This window comes from Taeniopygia guttata, chromosome 23 (assembly GCF_048771995.1).
Source record: "Taeniopygia guttata chromosome 23, bTaeGut7.mat, whole genome shotgun sequence".
NCBI classification, from domain to species: Eukaryota; Metazoa; Chordata; class Aves; order Passeriformes; family Estrildidae; genus Taeniopygia; species Taeniopygia guttata.
In genome coordinates, this window is record NC_133048.1 from 3,656,685 (window position 1) to 3,678,206 (window position 21,522).

At 52.4% G+C, this 21,522-nt stretch overlaps 1 protein-coding gene across 4 annotated transcripts in view; it reads left to right on the forward strand.

Annotated features, from left to right (window-relative positions):
- The window catches only part of RPS6KA1 (ribosomal protein S6 kinase A1), a 40,410-nt gene extending 19,164 nt beyond the window's left edge, over nt 1–21,246 (forward strand). For 2 of the 4 annotated variants that reach the window (XM_072917819.1, XM_072917820.1), the window contains 21 exons: nt 5,582–5,635; nt 9,296–9,412; nt 10,206–10,287; nt 10,557–10,637; nt 11,269–11,348; nt 11,944–12,050; nt 12,594–12,631; nt 12,736–12,878; nt 13,390–13,460; nt 13,684–13,772; nt 13,898–13,962; nt 14,310–14,412; nt 14,850–14,977; nt 15,416–15,541; nt 16,057–16,146; nt 16,606–16,764; nt 16,986–17,147; nt 17,444–17,520; nt 17,638–17,755; nt 18,143–18,280; nt 18,541–18,960. In XM_072917819.1, the coding sequence (XP_072773920.1) occupies nt 5,582–5,635; nt 9,296–9,412; nt 10,206–10,287; nt 10,557–10,637; nt 11,269–11,348; nt 11,944–12,050; nt 12,594–12,631; nt 12,736–12,878; nt 13,390–13,460; nt 13,684–13,772; nt 13,898–13,962; nt 14,310–14,412; nt 14,850–14,977; nt 15,416–15,541; nt 16,057–16,146; nt 16,606–16,764; nt 16,986–17,147; nt 17,444–17,520; nt 17,638–17,755; nt 18,143–18,280; nt 18,541–18,663 (2,151 nt within the window). In that variant the 3' untranslated portion in view covers nt 18,664–18,960. Of the gene's footprint in view, nt 1–5,581; nt 5,636–7,201; nt 7,419–9,295; nt 9,413–10,205; nt 10,288–10,556; nt 10,638–11,268; nt 11,349–11,943; nt 12,051–12,593; nt 12,632–12,735; nt 12,879–13,389; nt 13,461–13,683; nt 13,773–13,897; nt 13,963–14,309; nt 14,413–14,849; nt 14,978–15,415; nt 15,542–16,056; nt 16,147–16,605; nt 16,765–16,985; nt 17,148–17,443; nt 17,521–17,637; nt 17,756–18,142; nt 18,281–18,540 lie in introns of those variants that run through there. The other 2 variants (XM_030290587.4, XM_030290589.4) reach the window with 2 other exon arrangements.
- Nucleotides 21,247–21,522: the final 276 nt, after the last annotated feature.

A 21,522-nucleotide genomic window follows, 5' to 3' on the forward strand; every position in this document is an offset into this window, starting at 1 on the left:
AAGGCTTTTCCAGGTCCTGAGACATTTCTTGTACGCCTTGCAAGGGGAAGGCAGCCTGTGTGCTGTGGGAGGAGTGTGGAATTCCAGCAATACAGAATACTTTCCACATCCCACGAGTACTCCAAGGGCAGCAAACAAGTCTTGGTTCTTCTTGTGAAACCAATGTTGTATTTTACAATTCAGCTAGAAAGAGTTTTGAACTTTTCTACTGAAAGTAGCAGAACTGCCCTGTGCCTTGATGGAAGGTGGTGCTTTACTGCTGATTCCTCAGAGTGGGATTTTGCATTTGGAACAGCCTGGGATGGGGTCTCCTGGTTTTGCCACCATCAAAGCCCACGCTGGTTGGAATTTGCTGAGAGCAGAGCTTTCCTCCCTGCTGGGAGGTGTGTGGGGCTGCAGGAAGGGGAGGCTGCATCCTCTGCTCTTTTTGCACCAGAGGCTGATTTGCTCCGTAGAAGCTGCAGAACTGAGTAATTCCTTATCTCCTGGCTGTTAAAGGTGGTTTCTCCAGTGTCACGTTCCACTGGGTGCAAAGTCCTGCTGGCTCCCCGTGCTCCTCTCACAGCTCTGGAACTGCAACAGCACCAGAGCCATCAGGGAATCTCCATGGAGTTTGGGAACATCTTTTGCCTGAGCTTGTATCTTTAGCCCTAACAGCTCATCATCAGCTGATCCTGGCCAGTTGCAGCTTGTAGTGCCTGGAAAGGGTGGAGAAATGGTATTAATTTATTTATTTTTTGAAGAAACTTTCAGGATTTGCTGCCAACATAGCCCTGGATAGAGCCAGGAGTGGGAGGAGCCTGGGGAGTCCGAGGGAGTGCCTGTGCTGGAGCCTCTGCTCTCTCCATCCCAAAACCGACCTGAGCCCTCTGACATAAAGAAGAGATTTTGCTTTCCCTGTGAAACGAGTTGGTTAAAAAGTGAGCAGATCAAAAAGGATGTTGTGAAGCAAAAGGACAGGGGCTCAGCTGTGTGAGCCACCATCTGCCTCCTCCCTTCCTCAGCCTCAGGCTTTGCTTGAGAAACCCTTCATCCGTTAATAATTTCCAAGATCCCTCATTTTCAGGGGTGCTGAATCTTCCCAGAGGGGTGTTTATAATGTAGGTGCTTATGAAATGGGCTTTGGGCTCCCCCCATCAAATGAGAAACACATTTTGGACCCTGAAGATGCTCCGAGTGCCACCTGCTGGAATGTGCTCAAGGGGCGCCAGTGTGGCACTGCCTGTCCCGTGGCAGTGTTCCCCTTTTAGGGATTTGCCTGTAACCCCTGTTGTGGGGAGCCAGGATCACTGGAAGAGCAGCAGAGTCCTTCCCAGGAGCCACCAGGTTAATTTTACACAGTTTGGTTGCCTCTGTAGTGGGGAGGAATTGCCCCCAGGAGGATGGCAGAGTGTTTCCAGGAGTCAGACTTTTGTTTAAGCCTTGTGTGGGGAGGCTCCTGATGTTTTCCATGCCAGGATGGAGCTGGTCATTCTCTTCTTCAGCTCCCTTGCCTGTGTAAGCGTTGAGGGCTTTGATGATTTGAGAATTTGAGGATTTCTGGACACCACCCACTGGGCAGAGGCCTGACTGTGTCCTCTGGGTTTCTCCTCCCTCTCCCATTTTTGGTTGGTTTTTGTTTTTCAGGAGACCTAACAGTCCTTGGGACTGGTGTGGGGTGAAACGTGCAGCCCTGCTCCTCTCAGTAATCCCCTCCTGCAAACCTCCTGCCAGGAATCCACCTGTGTCCTTATCCCTTCCTTGGCAAGTTCCAGTTCCCGAGGTCCCCGGCGCTCCTGGGCTCTGTTTGTAGCAGTGACCTTGTGCAGGACTTCCACCTTCAAAGCCACCCCATGGTGTCGCTTCCTCCTTGGGCCCCAGTGTTTGTCTGTCAGCAAATGCCCTTGTTCAGTGAGTTAAAGGGCTAAGGAAGCCTCTCTCTGCCTGCAGAGCCTCTTGGATTGCTCCAAGAATCTCCCTCTTCTTTTAAGAGAGTCCGTGGCCCCAAGGCACAGGTACCCCCAGCTGAACCCTTCCCTTCCCAGCCCGGGCCATGTCTCTGCTCAGTGTCCTGCAGGATTTCTCAGGCTGGGAGCTCCCAGGAGCACTGAAGAGGATCCGCCACAGAAGTACAGTCAAAAATACCAGGTTCTGGCCAATCCTTTTGTTGCAAATGAAGCCGAGGGCCAGCCCTGCCCAAAAAAGGCCTTTGCAGAAGGGCAAGCAGTGAGTGGGGAGATTTCTTTGCATTGTTTGTTCCCCTTTTTGAGAACCACCACTTGAAAAAAAAGTTCCAGAGAGAGCAGCCTTTGCTCTCCACAAACTTCAGCCTCGCTTCCTCTGCAGAGCTGCAGCCCCTCGTGCTTCCCACTGATCCCAGGCTCCCTCCCGAGCAGGAGCTGCTGCTCCACGGGGAAGTTGTTGCTCTGGAGTAGGTCACATAAAATAACTTCATGCAAAAGTTCAGGAGGGTGAAGCTCCACATCCCTTCCCAAGGCTGACGCTTAGGGAAGGAGGGGTCTGAGGTTGTCTTCATCCAGTCCTTCTGGGCAGCAGCTGAAACCTCTGCCCAGACATCCCCTTGGGAAGCCTGTGTCTGTGCCAGCAGCTGTCCCTCCTCCAGCAGCAGTTCCTCACACCATCACCTTCCTGTTTGTGAAAGCCTGATCCTTCCCTCCCAGAGCTCAGGGGGTGTAACTGGATCCTGGCAGGAGGCAAAGGCAGTCCCTGGATATTCTGATTGAAATCTGTGGGGCCAGCCAGTGTCCTGTTTTATAGAGCTGATGCTGGGAATGGCTGGAGGTTGGTCCTCCACAGAATTGGATTACAGGACCTTTAATCTGTGCACTGGGAGCTGTTTGTGTCTGGCAGTGCTGGATTTTCCCGGGGCTGAGGTGCAGTGGCAGCAGGGTCACACAGAGTTTCCAGCCACAGAGTTCACACTTCAGTGGCAGCATCTGAGCCACCACCCCGCAGACAGTGTCACCTCTTTCACACAGTGACAGGTTAGGGAGAATGTTTTTGAGCTAAAAGAGGAGAGAATTAGATCAGATAAAAGAAGGAATTCCTCCCTGTAAGGGTGAGGAGGCCCTGGCACAGGGTGCCCAGAGCAGCTGTGGCTGCCCCTGGATCCCTGGCAGTGCCCAAGGCCGGGTTGGATGGAGCTTGGAGCACCTGGGACAGTGGGAGGTGTCCCTGCCATGGCAGGGGTGGGATGAGATGGGCTTTAAGATCCCTCCCCACAGGGACAGAGGTGGGAATGGCCCAAGTCAGGCAGTTGAGGCACAGGGAGTGAGAGGGAAGTTTTCAGCCAGATCGTTCTGAACCAGTTCTCTCTCAGTTTCTATGTACAAGGAAAATGTGCCTTCCCAGTTCCCTCAGGAGACCAGCTGCTTTCAGGCACAGGTCTTACCAGCCTCAATGTAAAAGACTTCTTCCCTATATCTGATCTAAATCTCTGCTTTTTTAGCATAAAACCATCACTCTTTGTCCTGTCACAATAGGCCCTGCTAAAAACTCTGTCCTCAGCTTTCCTCTGGGCCCTGCTAGGGGCTCTGAGCTCTCTCTGGAGCCTTCTCTTCTCCAGATGAGCACCTCCAGCTCTCCCAGCCCAGCTGCAGAGCAGAGGAGCTCCTGTCCATGGAATGTCTTCATAGCCTTCTCCAGCAGGTTCACATTGCTCCTGTGCTGATGCAGAAGCTGCTGCTGCCTCCTGGCTCTTTCCCTGGAGAGCTGCAATTCCATTGATCCTACAGGGAGAGCATCCCTGCTGGATCAGCATTTGTGCTGCTCAGAGCAGGGGCAGAGAGATTTCGAGCAAGAAAACTACTGAGACTCTCAGTTGCTCGTTGCTGCCTTGTGCAGTGCCTGAAATTGCTCTTTCCGTGCCTGTTTTCAGTGTGTGACAGGGGGACTGAACTGATGCTCCTGAAAAGCCCGCTGAGAGTTGCTGATGGCTCTTTCCATGCCTAAGCACCCGTAAAGCCACCCAGTGTTCTCGTTTGGCTGCTGCATTGTGCAGCCATGGCCACACAAAGCCATTTCCCCATACGAAACCGCCGTTTCCTTTCAGTAGAACTCCCAAAATACATCCCAGTGACACAACCACGGCACCGGGGCTCTCGCGCCGCTCGGGCTGAGAGCTCAGGAACCAGCTGGGCAAGGATGGGAGGATAACAGCCCAAAGCTTTGGAGATGCTGAGGCTCCTCTTCCGCAGCAAGCCAAGGATCCAGGAGGCAAGTGTCTGATAAAATACCTGCTCTGCCTGCTGTGCTGGGCTCTGTCTCTTCTGCAGCACGCAAGGAATCAGGGAATTCCTGGTCCTACAGAGCCAGACCTTATCCAGGTTTAATTAAGCACTCTTTTGGAAAAGGCGTTTTGGAGGGTATGACTGCTTTCTAAGAAGTGTCTTTCCTAGGTGCTGCCAGAATTTGGGAGTGTTTTGGGACCAGAGCATGTGTTGAAGCAACAGAAATTAAAACAGCTTCTGGTTAGTTGTTGATGAATAGGAAGTGAAATGCCAAGAGCAGAATCTGTTTCGAGCTTTTGCAGGGTGGGTTTTTTTTTTCTTGCATTTAGATGTGACGGTCTCAACCGGCAAAGTGACAAAACGCGAGCAAAAACAAACCTGTCTCTTGGCTTCTGGCTTGTAAAATCCTCCCTCAAAAAAAAGGGGGAAAGTAGAAAACAGGACTTGCATTTGGAACTTGGGAAAACCCCGTGTTCTTCTGTGCCCAGCCCCTGCTCTGGGGTGACTCAGCCGTCTGCGCCCTGCGAAGGCGGCACAGGGAGGTTCAGAACTTGTCTCCTCCTCTGACTGGAGCGACCTTCTGGGCTTTTATTTTCCAGGAGAAGCCAATCTCATTTCCCAGCAGTGCAGGAATCTGTGGAAAATGCCTCTGGAGGCTGTGGGTGGCAGCAGGTGCTGGGAGGGCTGGACCTGCAGAGATCCATGGTGGTGGGAATCCAACCCTCCCACCCCATCCCAGGCAGGGGCTGGGGCCTGGTCTGAAGGAGCCAGGATGGAGCTGTTTTCCTGGTGGGTGGGAGGGGTCCCTGGGACGAGATCTGCTGAGGGTCTTGTCATCACTTTTTGCTCAGGAAGGGTCTCAGCTGTGGCTTTGGCAGATTTGTCACCCTGCTGCTCCTGGAGCAGTGGGACAGTCACCCTCTCCAGCTGCTCCCCTGCAAGGGCACAGCAGTGCAGAGGAGGAAGGGGAAGAGGTGACTGCAGGGGCCCCTCCGATCTGATTTGGTCCTTCTGGAGCTGAAAATCAGTTAATTCTTAGCTCTAATCTCACTGTTCTCACGCAGCTCCTCTCTTCCTCAGGGCCTTGCTTTTCCTTCTCTTCTCCCTCTCAGTAGCTCCTGTCCTACCTCCAGGTCACCCTAGCATATCAAATCAATATAAATTTATTTACTGGGACCAACTGCTCTCCTGGAGCCACCACATGGCTCAGAATCACATCTTGGCTGGTGATGGCTGGTGAGACACCCCCAGTGTGTGAACAGCTCACCTGGTCTTGCTGAACAAGTTCTTTGAGAAAACTTTAGCAGAGAATCACAGCCCCTCTGTGCTGACGTTTGTTTATTGTCCCACAGGCCAAGTCTGACATCACTTGGATAGAGAAAGACCTCGTGGACACGGCAGACAAGGTAGGAGAGCTGCAGTGGGCACCTCACGGAGACTCATCTGTTTCATTTGCATTCTGTCCCACACGCGAGGGCGTGAGCAGAGCTCGCAGGGAGCTCTCTGAAAACCAAACCCTTTCCTGCCTGCCGCCCCTGCCAGCCCCTCTCAGCTCTGTGGGACCGCTGCTGAGAGAGCAGCTATTGCTCACTTGCTCACGTGATATCCTGGACTTGATTTCATCCTCCTCCTCCTTCCTCCCCACACCAGCCCCCTTTCCGTGCTGCCATTTGTATCTCCTGTGGCTTTCTGATCTTGTCAATGAGCCAGGACGGGCAGTTTTGGTTGCGTGGATGTACAGGGGAGATTTTCTTGCCTTTCTGAGGCTCCTCTCCCACACTGGCAACACAGCATGAAAAATTGTCTGGGTCATAACGAGATTTATCAGCTCCTGCCAGGCCCAGGCACAGGCAGTTTGCTGCTCCCCCACACTGAGAACCTGGAGCTGCTGTGGAATGGGTGCTTCTCCTGGGCACACAGGGTGGACAGGGTGTTTCCCTTGCTGGGCTGTGTCAGAACGCAGGAGGTGTTGGTGTGCTCAGCAGCTGCAGGTGCTTTTCCATGCTCTGGCACCTGCCCAGCCCTTGGAGCTCAGTGGGCACCGCAGTGGGGCTGGGCCCAGCTGCCTCACTGCTGTTCAGTCATTTGTTTCTTTCGTTATCAGTTCTCAAAGAGCACGTGGTGGGGGCAAAGGGGGCAAGACAGTCATAATTTGTCTCTCTGGTTCCATCCTCTGCACTCTCAGGAGAAATTCAGAAATCAGTGCTGACACGGGGCTATTTCCTTTTGTGTGGGTGTCTTTTGACTCATTTCAAGGGGCTTCTTTCTTACCAGCACCCTCTGGGGTCTTGCTGCAGGAAACATCTGTCTGTCCTGATGGAAAGGTCAAAGGTGAACAGGTTTGGAGGGGGAAGGAGGCAAAACAAGCCCTCTAAATACCTCTGCTCTGTCCTGACCATAACCTGAGCCATGGTGGGTTCAGAAGCAAGAAATGCCCTTAAAAAAACCTTATGGACCCTCAGAGTGGTGCTCAGATAAATAACTCCAGACTCCACAGCAGGGGCTCTTGTGCAGCATAAGGCAAGCAAAGGGCTGAATGCCAATCCAAACATTCCTTAAGGAATCCCATCGTGGGTGCCTCCTCATCCCTGTGCCAGTGGAGAGCGGAGACGTGCAGCTCTCCAAGGTGTCGTCACACTTCTGGGTGCGTTCTTGTGAATTTTTCTCTTCTGTTTTAGAGAGGAAAGTAGCTTCTCATGATTTCCCTTGTTGAGGAAATACCCAAAGCTCCCAGCCTGACATGAACTTCAGGCAGCATTAGATGGAAATCACTTTAAGGGACTGTGTGTGTTTTCTATCAGTGTCTTGTCTGAGCCAGGGAACCCAAATACCAGCGAGGAGCTGTGAGATTATTATTTTCTTAAAAGCAAACCTGAAAAAAAAAAAAAAGCCCCAACCACAAGTGTTGTTGCCAGGCAGGGGGAGTGTGAACCTCCCTCCGTGCGACCGAGTCCCCACTGCGCATCCGCCGCCGGTGCAGCCACCTGCAGCTCCTGCTCCAGCAGAGCCCCGAGCCCCGCACCGGGGCCGCAGTTCCCGGGGCCGGACGATGTTGATCGGGATGGGACAATGGAGAGGGACCCCAAACTTCCCCGTGTGTGGGCGTTCCTGACGCTCTGGCTGCAGAGGAAGCAGCGAGCCAAGCCCTGCAGCCTGCAGCTGCCTGCCCCCAGCCAGCTCACCAGCCCGGTCAGTACCGCTGCCACCTCCCGCTGCCACCTCACTGCGCTTCCCTTCCTGCCGCTGGCTGATGCTTCCCGTGGATGTTCAGGGCACTCTGGTTTGCTTTTCTTTCTCTGCCTTCTGGGATAGTTTGTTGTGGTGACTCTGGAAGAAGCTGACCTCGGTGGCACACAGGTGGTTTTGTGCTGGAGACTTGTGTGTGCTGCCAGCCAGGCTGTAGGAGCTCGTCGCAAGAGTCCTGAGTGCTGAATTCCAAGTTGGTGGATGAATCCATGAGGGAAAATCCTCCCTTGTGTCAGCAAGATACCAAATGGCTTCTCAAACTGTTTCTGTGGTAGGAGGATCACAGGATGGTCTGGGCTGGAGGGGACTTAAAGCCCATCCAGTGCCAACCCTGCCACAGCGGGGACACCTCCCACTATCCCAGGTTGTTCCAAGTCCTGTCCAACTTGTCCTTGGACACTCCCAGGGATCCAGGGGCAGCCACAGCTTCTCTGGGCACCTGTGCCAGGGCATCACAGGGAAGAATTTCTTCCCAGTGGGTCTCTCCCTGCTGTGGGCTCTCTCACCAGAGAGCTGAGCTGGCAGGAGAAGCTGAACTTGGCCAGCTCCTGCTCCAGCACTGGAGGTGGGAAGCTGTTCCTCACAGCAGCTGTCTGCAGGGACTAAGCCTCCAGATGGACCCAGAAGTGCACAGTGGCTGGTTTAAGCTGGGAGATCATTGGAAACAAGAAAATGTGTTGTTTAAGGGGTTATGGGATCTTTCTTGCCTGTGATCACTGAGCCCAGGGAAAGGCAGGATAATGCCAGGGAGCTCCTGTGCCCCTGCCCTGAGTGCCTGAGCAGCACAGGAGAGAGCAGAGCTCCCACCATGGAAACAAAGCCACTTCCTGAACTGGGAAAAACCCAGCCTGAGAGTGGGGAAGGGAAGGGAGCACGGTGCAGGTGGGCACTGGCGAGTGGGAGTGGGCTGGGCACGAGGACAGGCAGGGCTGGCACCTGCCTCTGGCTGGCTTTAAAAGCTGCTTTGATGAGGTGGTTCCAGACTAAGTGTCTGAATAGGTCTAGAAAACAAAGTGTAAATTTTTCCCCCCAACTCTGCAAGGGAAAAGAATAAATTGTAGTTCCAGCTTTCTGCAGCCTCTGTTGGCCATAGCTTCCCCAGGGCGGGGACAGCAGACTTTAATACATTTTTTAACATATTGCTGTCCTTTGGGTCCAAAAGTTTTTCTGGGAATAGGAGGTGTTTCAGCATCACCTTAGGGTCTGTGGCTGTTTTGGCCCAGATACTTTGGTGGGTTTATTCTATTTATGCTGATTAAATCTATTTTTTCTTCTTTGGTTTTTTTAAGTAAAATAATGTGTTTTAAACAAAACATGTGCCAGAGACCTTGGCTTCCCCTCAATCTTCTTGAAGGCTGGAGTCTGTTAAAGCATCATCTGTATGTGCTGAAGATGCACTAAGACTTATGTTGCAGAGTTGCTCAGATTGCTGAGCAGATGGGCTCCAACATGTCTGATTTTTGCCAGCCCTGGCCCTGTTTTGACAACAGTGCCGTATTTTTTGTGTTGTGGGATTTTTAGTGGCATAAACACTCCTGTTTTTGCTACCAGTGCCTCAAAAAGGAAGGTGCTTCTCAAGCACTCTTCTGAAATGTAGTTCAAAGCAGCTCCTGTGGTTGGGAGGGAGGGCTCTGTATTTACTTGGTCCTGCCTACCCTGACTTATTGATTGCAGATGCTGATACCTGTGACAAGCACCAGCCTTTATGGTTCTCTCAGTGTGGCTCCTGTGAGTCTGGAGCTGCAGTCCTTGTTCCACAATCCAGAAGGCTGCTTTCCCTTGCTCAGGAGTCCCTGCCAACCGTGTGCCCTCTGTTTCAGGGGGAAGGTGTTGTGCAGGAAATCAACATCACACACCATGTGAAGGAGGGCTCGGAGAAGGCTGATCCCTCACAGTTTGAGCTCCTGAAGGTGCTGGGACAGGGCTCTTTTGGCAAGGTGAGATCACTTCTTCCTATGTGGCATGCCAGGGAAATGATTCTGGTGACGAAAGGAACCACTTTCCTGACTCCCAGGAATGTTCCTGAGCATGTTCCTCCCTTCTCAGAACTGCTGCTGTGTGCCCCAGGCTAGGTTTGTGCCCTCTTTTATGGTCCAGTTTCCCTTCTGTGAAGGAGGAAGGAAGTAGCCTGTAGCTCTTATCTATTTCAATAATCCAGGTCTCTTACAGACCATCTGCTGACACATTAAATCAGCTTTATGTCAGTCAGTTACCAGCTGACAGTGGGGGCTTGGACAGGACTGTGTGCTGCTGCCTCGGCAAATGCAGCAGAGGCTTTGTAGAATCAGACAAAAGCTGGAAAAGACTTCTGGGATCATCCAGTCCAACCAGTAGCATTGCCAAGCCCACCACTTGCAGGTGGTGTCCTTTTGATGCTGCCTAAAACCAGCTAGAATGAGACATCAGGGAAGGGTAGGAGATAAAAATCCAGAGCTGATGTGACTGGCAAACCAGGAGGCTTTAGTGGTACAGTGAAGCATCAGTGCCTCCAGTCACAGCTCTCAGGCATCAGCCCCAGCCCCACAGGAGCTGCAGGAGTCAGGAGGTGTGGAAGGCTGGAAAGGAGAAAGTGCAGCATGAAACTGGGGGGTGAGAGGAGTCCACACACAGCATTTCCCCAGAAACCCCATGGGAAAGCCTGAGCTTCTTAAGGACACTCTGGGTTTGCCACTTTGGGAAGCATCCTGCCAGTGTTTAGTATTTGGTGAATGTGATGTTCTTGTGCCTCAGGTTTTCTTGGTGAGAAAAATAACCCCCCCAGACAGCAACCACCTCTATGCCATGAAAGTGCTCAAGAAGGCCACGCTGAAAGGTAGGAGGGAGACTCCTCCTGCAGTGCTCTAATCCTCTGTGACTTAAAGAGCACTGGGGAAATGTCACTGCTGGCCCTGGGGTGGGCTGGGTGAAAGAGAAGCATCTTTATCCCAGCAAAATATCCTCCTTTTCTTTCACCTGTTTAAGAGCATTGTGATGGAGGTGGGAAAACACCTGGCTCAAGCAGCTTGGTGCTTAAGGCTGGGATGGGGCTGGACACTGGCCAGGGCCTTTTTCTGTGTCTGAGCTGCTCCTCTCTTCCCACAGTGCGGGACCGACTGAGGACAAAGATAGAAAGGGACATCCTGGCTGATGTCAACCATCCCTTTGTGGTGAAACTCCACTATGGTGAGTGGAGCTCATTGGAGTGCTGGGAGAGTGAAAAACATGGGTTCAAGGGATACCACAGGAGAGGGGCTGCAGCTCCAGCAGACTCTGGCTGCCTTTAACACAATCCCCTGAAAACAGATTCTTTCCTGGAAGGATCTGTGGTCCTACTGCCTGCTCCAGCTAAGGAATGGGGAACTGAGCATGGACTGGGAGAGGAGGTTTAAACATCAAATCCCTGGGATTAAAACATTAAACCAGGAGAAACTGAGAAAGCAGAGCTAACTAGCTGAGCTGGAGTTTGGCAGGGTTAATGCTCTGACTGGGGAAAGCAAGGACAGCTTTATTCCTGTAAGGTGACTAGCACCTCTCCCAGGAAAACAGCCCTTTCAGGAGGGTATCACTGCCGGAAAGGGAACCAGACCCCCATAAAATGAGGATTTTCCACAGTGCCAGAGTGCTGTGGGGAGCTCCCCTTTCAGCAGGAGGGACAAGCCATCTCCTTTACCCCATCAGCCCTACCTGCATTTGACCCAGGGACCATGCAGGGCATGTGCCCAGCTGGAGCCACTGGGATTTAAGTGATTAATGTAACACCATGGAGCCTTCCCTCAATGCAGGGCTCTGATTCCTGCTCTGGCTTGTGTTTCAGCATTCCAGACAGAGGGGAAGCTGTACCTCATCTTGGATTTCCTCAGAGGAGGTGACCTTTTCACTCGGCTTTCCAAAGAGGTGGGTATGCTCTGGCATCTCGGTGGGCTGCTGAGGCTCAGTTCGTCTCTGCTTATGGCCTGGAGAAGTAACTGACCCTTGCAGTCCTTGAGAGGGTGAAAACAGCCTGCTGCTAGTCCAGAGCTGGCACCAGGAGAGGGTGTTGTGGGAGTGCAGTGCTCCAGCACAAAAGCAGCAGCACAGGTGGCAGGTCCCACCCCTGCAACAGCTTCAAATGAGCATCTCCTAAAGAACTAGAATAAAAAGAAGGTCATTTTGGATTAGAATTAAGGAAGAAATTGTTCCCTGTGAGGGTGGGCAGGCCCTGGCACAGGTGCCCAGAGCAGCTGTGGCTGCCCCTGGATCCCTGGCAGTGCCCAAGGCCAGGCTGGACAGGGCTTGGGGCAGTCTGGGACAGTGGGAGGCGTCCCTGCCATGGCAGGGGTGGCACTGGATCCATTAAGGTCCGTTCTGATCCAAATCATGAACGGGTGGGGGAAGTCTGGAAAACTTAGGGCAGGAGGGAGCAACATGGATGTGGAAGGCCTTGCCTGGGTGCAGGAGAGCTGCTGGCATTGTAACCCAGCACCTCCCTGCTTTCTCCCCCTGCCTGCAGGTCATGTTCACCGAAGATGATGTGAAGTTCTACCTGGCAGAGCTGGCACTGGGACTTGACCACTTGCACAGCCTGGGGATCATCTACAGAGACCTCAAGCCAGAGAAGTACGTGTGGCCAGCTGAGGCAGCATGCCAGCCCTCATCCAGCCCAGCCTGGAGTCGGGGAACAGCTCTCACTTTCCAGAGGGGCTGGACACATGGGAGGTGGTGGTGCCAATCCAAGGCTGCTGCTCCTCAGATCGGTGGTTCCAGCCAGGGGCTGTGCCTGCCACAGGCTGAGCAGAGATCTGTGGCAGCCTCCAGGCTCCAGCTTTAGGCAGCTGGGAGCCTTCAGAGGGAGAAGGGACCAGGCTGGGCTCTGCAGAGCCCACTCCAGCTTGGTTATCCTTGCCTGGGGTATGTGGGGGTCAGAGGGGGGTAACCTGTGGGGCCTTTGGTTTGCTCTGAAGCCGAGGGTGTGGAGAGGAGGGAGCTGCTCCTGGTCCCACTCTTGTCTTGGTGGCGCAGCTTAAAGGGCTGGGAGGAGGGACAGGTAACTTTGGATTCTGGGAGCCAAAGGATAATCTCAGACCATCCCTTGCTGTGCTTGCTCTCTCACCAGCCCTTACCACAGACAGTTAACAACTTGTTTTTCCATTCCTGCTGTAGCATCCTCTTGGATGAAGAGGGGCACATCAAACTCACAGGTAAGGGGCTCCACTGAGCCTTGGGCTCCAGCAAGTTTGGTTCCTGAAATACAGAGCTGCTTGAAATGCGTGGAGCAGTGTGCTGACAGCTTTCTCTTGTGCAGATTTTGGTTTGAGTAAGGAGGCCATAGACCACGAGAAGAAAGCCTACTCCTTCTGTGGGACTGTGGAGTACATGGCTCCGGAGGTGGTCAATCGCCAGGGCCACTCGCACAGTGCTGACTGGTGGTCCTACGGGGTCCTCATGGTGGGTACCCTGCCCAGGACTGGAATGCCAGCTTCCCCTGCTCCAGAACACCAGACATGGCTCTGTGTGTCCTGCTGACCCCAAAGAGCCCTAAGGGGCTCTCCAGGCCTCCAGCCAGGAGCGCTGGTCCCTCGAGGCTGCTGTGCTGGGGGTGTGAGGGGTATGTGGGGGTATCCACAGAGTGCGTGGGATGCATGAGGGTCTCTGTGGGGTGGCGTGTGGGGTGTGTAGGGGTGTCCGTGTCAACCCCAGCGCCGGGCCCTCGCTGTCAGTGCAGATCTGGTGCCACCGTCTGGCAGCTGCTGGATCCCAGGGCTCCGGCAGGAGCTGGCGCTGGCCTGGACACGTTCCCAGGCAAGCCCCGAGAGCCAAACTGCTGCTGGGAACTGGCCGTGCCTGTGAGCTCTGTCAGAGCCAGGCTCAGCACTCCTCACAAGCAGGAAGGGGCAGTGGGACCTGTGCAACCGAGCCTTGCTCAGATATGACCCCCCTTCTTCTCTTTCCCTCCCAGTTTGAAATGCTCACGGGGGCACTGCCCTTCCAGGGGAAGGACCGTAAGGAGACGATGACCCTCATCCTCAAGTAAGAGTTTCTCCCTCCTGTCTGCACAGGAGGAGTGTTGCAACTGGGGTCTCTTGCAATTCTGTGGCATTATTTGGCAAGTGGCACCATATCAGTCATCCATTTAAAGGGTGCAGTGTAAATGCCAGAGAGATGATTGTGCATTTTGGGGGTGGAGGTGCTGCAGTTGCCTTGTGGGTTGACTTCTTCAAACCTGCAGCTGATTGCATAACTTCCTCCCCAGAGCGAAACTGGGCATGCCACAGTTCCTGAGCACTGAGGCTCAGAGTCTCCTACGAGCCCTTTTCAAAAGGAATCCAGCCAACAGATTAGGTAAGGCCTTGGGGTTTTTTTTGGTTTCTGAGGTTCTCTGTCACACCTGGCTGTGCTGCCTCCCTGGCTGTCCCCTTGGCTTTGTTGGGGTCTCAGTACAACATGACCCGTGGTGTCTCTTGCAGGGTCTGGGCCAGATGGGGCAGAGGAGATTAAGCGCCACCCTTTCTACTCCACCATCGACTGGAATGTGAGTATCAGAAAGAGCAAATTTCTGCACCACTCAGCACCAGTAACACAGTTCTGGCAGCAGGAATAGCACAGTCCTGATGCTTGGCCAGCTATGGGAGAGCCACCAGCCCCTGTCCCATCCACTCCAATAACCCTTTCCAAAACCAAAATTCTGTCATGTAACTGTCTCATACCTGAGTCTGTCACCTCACTGAGCTGTAGCAAAGTGCTGAGACACAGAGTTTCACAAAATCTCTTCCTGGCCCTGATTCCTCACCAGCCTTTGCACCCTTTGGGAGAAGGTGCCTGTGGGAGCATTTCCAAGCTGTTTTTGCAGCTGTTTTTTGGGGTTTGTGTGTTTTGCAGAAGCTGTACCGCAGGGAAATCAAACCCCCTTTCAAGCCTGCAGTGGCCCAGCCAGATGACACCTTTTATTTTGACACAGAGTTCACGTCACGGACACCAAAAGGTTTGTATGACTTGAGGCAAAGCCCAACTTTCCTCTGAGATGTCACTCTGTGACTTCACACCAGGGAGTATCCGGCACCAGCAGGTCAAGGTTTCTGCACAGGGAAGGTTTAGGTTGAGTATCAGGAATTTCTTCTCCCAAAAGGATTGTCAGGCTGCCCAGGGCAGTGGTGGAGTAACCATCCCTGCAGGGGTTTAAAAGTCATGTGAATGTGGCACTTGGGGACATTGGCAGTGCTGGAGGAATTGTTGGACTCGCTGATCTTAGAGGGCTTTTCCAAGCTGGACAATTCCATGATTCTCTGTGGGATGTTAGGGGTAAACTCAGTGCTGCTGGTGTGTCTCCTGTCTCAAATAAATTACAGTAGCTCCTGGGAGCAAGGGGGAGGCTTCTGTTGCTCAGGCTCTTCTTGAGCTGTCTCTCAACTCCTGCTGCAGATTCCCCGGGTGTGCCCCCAAGTGCAGGGGCCCATCAGCTCTTCCGAGGCTTCAGTTTCGTGGCAACCGGGTTAATGGAGGATGGCAAAGTGAAACCTGCCCAGCCACCCCTGCATTCAGTTGTGCAGGTAAGGAATGGGGACAGAGGAACAGCTCTTTGGAGGTGCAGGGATGCTCCAGGTCTGCAGGACCTCTGCACCACCTGGAGCCTGAGGCTGTTCTCTTTGGAATTCTTGCCTCCTGTTCTTTCATCACCCCTGACTGTCACATTATGCACAGGCTGTCAGGGCTGTGCTTTCCTGTCCCCAGGTGGATCTGTGGTGGCAGGGGGTCTGTAATGCCCATGGGCTGGGCAACCAAAGGCAAAGGCACCGTGCTTGGTGCAGGCAGCGTTGGCCCACTGACCTATATCTGCCTTGTTCTCCTCTGCTCCTGCTCCTGCTGGGGAGGAGATGTGGGATGTAGCAGACAGTCTGACAGCTCTCTGTGTGCTGCAGTTAACTCATCGTGTTGCACAAGCTCTTCCCTGAACCCTCCCAGCTGAGCTGTCCTTTGTGCCCTGGCAGCAACTGCATGGCAAGAACGTCCAGTTCAGCGATGGGTACGTGGTGAAGGAGGCCATCGGCGTCGGCTCCTACTCCGTCTGCAAACGCTGCATCCACAAGGCCACCAACATGGAGTATGCAGTCAAGGTGTGGATCTGCCCTCCCAGCTGAGCTCTCCCGTTACATCTTTGCCCAGAGCACCTATGGCTACTCCTGGATCCCTGGCAGTGTCCAAGGCCAGGTTGAACAGGGCTTGGAGCAGCCCAGGATAGTGGGAAGTGTCCCTGCCCCTGGCAGGGTGTGGATCAGGATGAGTTTTAGGCTCGTCTGGGACATAAAAGGAAAATTTCTGTGCTGCTCTGCAGGTACCTGCACTTCCCTAGGAATAACAGGGAAACAGTGTCCTCCTCCCTCAGAGTGGGGAGAGCATCTCATCTTCTTTGCAAAGCTGTGGCTACATCAGGTCTTAACAAAAGACATAAAATTCTGTGGGCTGGGGGCACAGAAGAGATGAAGCAACTTAAGTATTTCTAGAGCTAAAGAGATGAGGGGACAGAGTGGATACAGCACAGAAAGTCTACAGGGATCCAAACTCAGCTTGTGTGCATTGTCCTGGCCCCTTCCCCATCCGTGGTGGCTGCAGTGTGTCCCTACTCTTGCAGGTGATTGACAAGAGCAAGCGAGACCCTTCTGAGGAGATTGAGATCCTGCTGCGGTACGGGCAGCACCCAAACATCATCACCCTGAAAGATGTGAGTGTGGCTTCAGAGACTTCCCCGTGCTTTGGTTGAGGAAGTGCAGACTGGCTGCGGCAGAGCTCAGCCCCAGCAGGGACAGCCCAGCGACTCGGCTCCATGTGTTGCTGTTTCTCTGTCGGGAGAAGGTTCTTCCCCAGAGGGTGCTGGGCACGGCCCAGGCTCCTCAGGTAATGGGCACCAGGCTCAGGCCCTGAGGCTGCCAGAGCTCCAGGAGCTCTTGGACAGCGCTGCCAGGGGTGCCCAGGGTGGGATTGTTGCAGTCTGGGCAGGGCCAGGAGCTGGATCAGTGATCCCTGTGGGTCCCTTCCAGGTTGGGATATTTCATGATTCTGGGGTGAGGAAGCATCCCCAGAGCCACCTCTGCTGATCCCCGTCTGCTCCTTGGTGATGGGAGTACAAAAGAGAAGCTGTGGAAGCACATTTTGATTACCCCACCCATGTTTTCTTTGGCAGGTGTACGATGATGGGAAGTATGTGTACCTGGTGACCGAGCTCATGAGGGGAGGGGAACTGCTGGATAAAATCCTCAGACAGAAATTTTTCTCGGAGAGAGAAGCCAGTTCAGTCCTGCACATGATCTGTAAAACAGTGGAGTATCTGCATTCCCAAGGGGTGAGTGTGGTCACAGCTGTTTTCCTGAGAAGCTCCCTGGCATTACACCATGCTCCCTTCTCCTCCAGGGAGTAACTCTGCCCATCATGACAATTATTTCTTGCTGGTGTTGCCCTCTGGGCAAAGCTGATGTGAGGCCAGAGCAGGGGATGAGTAACTCAGGCAGCTTTCAGACCTTTATCTTCTTGAGGTACAAGCACTGCCCTTTCTTGGCTCCACAGGTGGTTCACAGGGACCTGAAGCCCAGCAATATCCTCTACGTGGATAAATCAGGGAACCCAGAGAGCATCCGAATTTGTGACTTTGGCTTTGCCAAGCAGCTCAGGGCTGAGAACGGGCTCCTCATGACCCCCTGTTACACAGCAAACTTCGTGGCACCCGAGGTGAGCACCTTACTGACCTGAGACCCTCCAGCAGTCCCCTTGTCCTGCCCATAACCTGTGCTCCCCTTGGCACAGTGGGTCTGCCCTGTTCCCATCCTGCCCTGGAAGAGGCAGTTACAGAAATACCACTTGTAGTAATTAATCTATTTTGAATCCTGATATTTTAGTCCCAGACTTTGCTGTTCTGTCCAGCTCTGGAAGCTTTGCATATGGACTGCACCCAGGTCAAGCCCCTCTTCTGAAATGAGCTCAACAACAGGAACCAAACACACTTTTTTCCCTTTGCTTGTGTTCAGGTCCTGAAACGCCAAGGCTACGACGAGGGCTGTGACATCTGGAGCCTGGGGGTCCTGCTGTACACGATGCTGGCAGGGTAAGGCAGTGGCTGGGGCTGTGACCCCTGTCTCCAGTGTGCTCTGTGGGGACAGCTGTGCCTCTCCTCCTGCCTGGGTCAGTAAATCCAGGGCTTTTCTCTCTCCTCTCTCCCCAGCTGCACTCCCTTTGCAAATGGTCCCAGTGACACTCCAGAAGAGATCCTGACACGGATAGGAGGGGGAAAATTCTCCATCAGTGGGGGCAATTGGGACACTATTTCTGACATGGCCAAGGTAGGGTTTGATATTTGTTGGGGTTGGGGTTGCTGTGAGGTACATACAGAGCAGGTTGGGGAGGGAGCACACAAAAGAAAGAAAACCAGCACTGCAGCTTCTACTCTACACAAATCCCTCAGAGCAGCTTTGTTTTAGCTCTGGCTGTGATATTTGCATGGAAAACCAACCTCGTGCTTGACCCATGTGGAGTTTGCTCTGTGTTCTACCCCCCAGGCCTGCCAAAAACATATTTCATACAAAAAGGCATTGATGTCTGGGGACTTTAAACTTGGCCTCTGCATTTAAATCCTAATCTGGGGTGTACATGGGTTGTTTTTTGGGGTTTGTTTTTGCATTTAAATTATGAAATCTTCTAAAGTCTGACTTTCCAAACAATGCCTGTAGGATCTGGTATCAAAGATGCTCCACGTAGATCCTCACCAGCGTCTCACAGCCAAGCAGGTCCTGCAGCATCCTTGGATAACACAGAAGGACAGTTTACCCCAGAGCCAGCTCAATCACCAGGACATTCAGCTTGTAAAGGTACAAAATCTGGAGTGGGAAAGCAGGAGGGAAGTTTAAAGAGGTGTGAGCCAGGGCAGGCAGTACAGACAAGCAGGGGTTTTTGGGAGAAAGGGGAGGTTCTTTAACAGCATGTCAGTGCAGAAGGGAGACTTAAAGAAACAAGGAAGATGCTTCTGGCTTTGTTTGTGGATGTGGCTGCTCTGCTCCCCTGTCTTGTAAAGCCATGAGTCTGAAGTAGCTCTCCTGCATCTGAGTGACTCCTCTGTGCCCCTCTCCAGGGCGCCATGGCTGCCACATACTCGGCACTGAACAGCTCCAAGCCAAGCCCTCAGCTGAAGCCCATCGAATCCTCCATCCTGGCACAGAGGCGGGTGAAGAAGCTCCCCTCCACAACCCTGTGAGGCCCCACAGTGCAGGAACAGCCCAGATTTTGCACACCTACAGAAGAGGGGGACAGGGGACGGGCAGAGTCTGCACAGGGGCTTCCCTGGGGACTTGCTCTCATGAGGCCAAGTGCCTTCCTGCTCCTGAAAGACTGGCTCCTCCTCATGTGGACTGATCTTTGCTGAGAAAACTTCAGTGTAAAACTTTTTTGACGTGTAAATTGTTGATTTATAAAGAAATCCATCTGTGTATATGAGAACTAGAATGTATAACTGATGTCAAGTGGCACTAAAAAGCAGCTCTGATTCACCCTTCCCTGTGTAGGACCAGGTATTTGTTGTTGCTACAGCATTTCTTGGAACTGATCCTCTCCAGCTCCACAGCAGCTGGAAGACTGTGTCACACTTGGGGTTTAGGCTCTGGGGCTTTTCCTCCCTCAGACCTTTGGATGCATTTCCCAAAGCCAGCTCTGCAGCCTCCCAGTCAGCAGCACTCGTGTCCATGAAAGACTTCCCTCCTCTCCAAGTCCTGTGTGTTTGTTCCACATAAGGTGGATTTTGCAGCTTCTGTTTCTTCCTCTCTCCCGTGCTCCCCCAGCCCAGGCAGCAGCTCAGATCTCTGAACAAAGCACACCACGTTTTTTCCAAGCCCTCCCACAGATGCTCAGCAGGCCAGGACACCTCCTAGGTTTGGCTCATTCCTTCCTTCTGCTCTCCCATCTCCGTGTTCTCCCATCACTGCAGAGTTTGTCACCTGTGCAGAGGGGGACGACAACAGAACCTCTTCCCTGGCAAAAGCCCCGGAGGCTTTGGGCTAGGTGCTGCTTTTACCATTTAGGGTTTTTCTTCCCCTCAACAGGAACCTCTGAATCAAACCACCCTTTATTTTTTAATTTAACTTTGTTCTCCAGCCAGTAACTCAGGGTTTCTTTCTGACTTGTACAATAAACATGTCATTCAGGCGCCGTCCTGTTACTGACTGACTGTGAGCTGCAGAACCAGCGACCCCCGGTGTTCCTGGGCATTTCCAGCCATTCCCAGGTTGTTCCTCCGTGCTATGCAGGGACAGTGCTCCTGTCTGCCTTCTGGAAAAGCTGCAAAACTTTTGATCAGGCCCTGAAAACCAGCAGTGCTGCTTAGGGCAGCCTCTTATGCTACCTTCTCTCTGTGGGAGGTGACCAGAACCAGTCCTGGAATGAGGCAAGAACCAACAGGAATGGGGAATTTCTTATTCTCAGGACACTTCTGTGCTTACAGAAACCAACACCAGGAGACAAACTGTGCTAGAAATAAATCATCACCCCATTCTGACCTGCAAGAACTGCCAGAACTCCATGGTTCCATGGTAGCAGTTTCTGGGAGCAGCAGGATTGCTACAAGGGCTGCAAACAGCTCAAGGATGTGACTGGAGCCAGCAAAGGTTCTCATGTGAATTTCTGCTACTTTTAGCTGATCATGTCACAAGAGAGGAAACTTGCTTTTTTGTTCAGGCCCAGCTGGCTCTAAAATGGAGAATTCCATAAAAATGTGAGATGCACAATGCTCTTCTCTACCCTCATCCAAGCAGGTCCTGTGAGCAGCCAGTGAGAAGCTGAAATAGTCACAATTTCTTCCTCTCTGTACTCCAAGTGCAGCCTGACTGTCCAGCGCTTCTGAGAGGAGGAGGCCAGCTCCAGTCCGTAGTGGATCTTTTTACTGGTATTGCCACCAACCCCAGCAGACAGGGATTTCATGTTTTGCTGAGATTTGGGGAGGGGGACACTCTGCCATCCAAAATGCCTTCCTTAAAACTACTTGTGGCATGATGTTCCCTACAACTCCACAGTGACTCCTGTGCCAGTGCTGTGCAAATGGTAGGTACCTGCAACCAATACAATAATCACAAACATTTTTCTGGAGCTGGGCTCAGTCCCTTAGGGTGCTTCTGGGTGTCACAGGAACCTTCACAGATTTTCAGAATATTTTCTACATTGTGTTTCAAGGGAAGGTCTGGAGTGGTGGATGGGCTGGATGCCAACCAACCATGGCTGGGTGGGGATCAGTGCTCTTGAACCCTGGGGTTTAGGAGGTCTTAAACCAAATACTTGTCCTGGTTTGGGGGATAACTGGTTATTTGTATGAAATTGCAAGTGTTTTCAAATATCAGTCAGGAAAAACATTACAGCCCTTGTTAAATCCTCCCTGTGTTGTGCTGGTGGGAGGCCAGCTGGGACAACTCAGGGGTGTGGGGGACAACCAGGCACAGATCAGTGTGGGCAGGAGGAGAGCAGACCTCAGCTGCTGCAGGTTCTGCCTGGCCATGAGATGATACCTGTGGTGTCAGACCCCAAAACCAGGAGTCTCAAATGCCTCTGCCACCCTGGGGTCTCCAATCAGAAGAACTTTGTGCTTGGTACAGCTGGAACTTCTGAAAAACCCATCCCCTTGGACAACAGAAAGAACAAGAAGGGCTACACCTTCATCTCCAGGGGGCTTTTAACCACATTGTTCTGAATTATCCATAAGTAAAAATAAATTTTGATTTTTAGTTCCAGATCAACCAAGTGCTGTTACTTTTTAAATTCCAGTGCTCAATAAAATTGGACTTGTGAATTTTCTGTATATGAGAGCTGACGGGTTGAGTTTCTCCTTCCTTTTCCGGTTTTGTCCTGACCTTTGCCAAAATACTGTTGTCATATTAACTGAAATTGCATTATTTGAGGTGAAAGTTGGGTATCTAATGCCTTGGTTTTAAAAGGGGCAAAAACAGATTTAACTTTCATACATAAGGACATCTTTACAAGAAAAACTATTTCTGTTAGTTCAGGTATTTAATAGTGGATTTGATCTTTCAGCTTTTGTCCTGTAGGTCTGAATGAAAGCTCAAGGGAGCAGAAA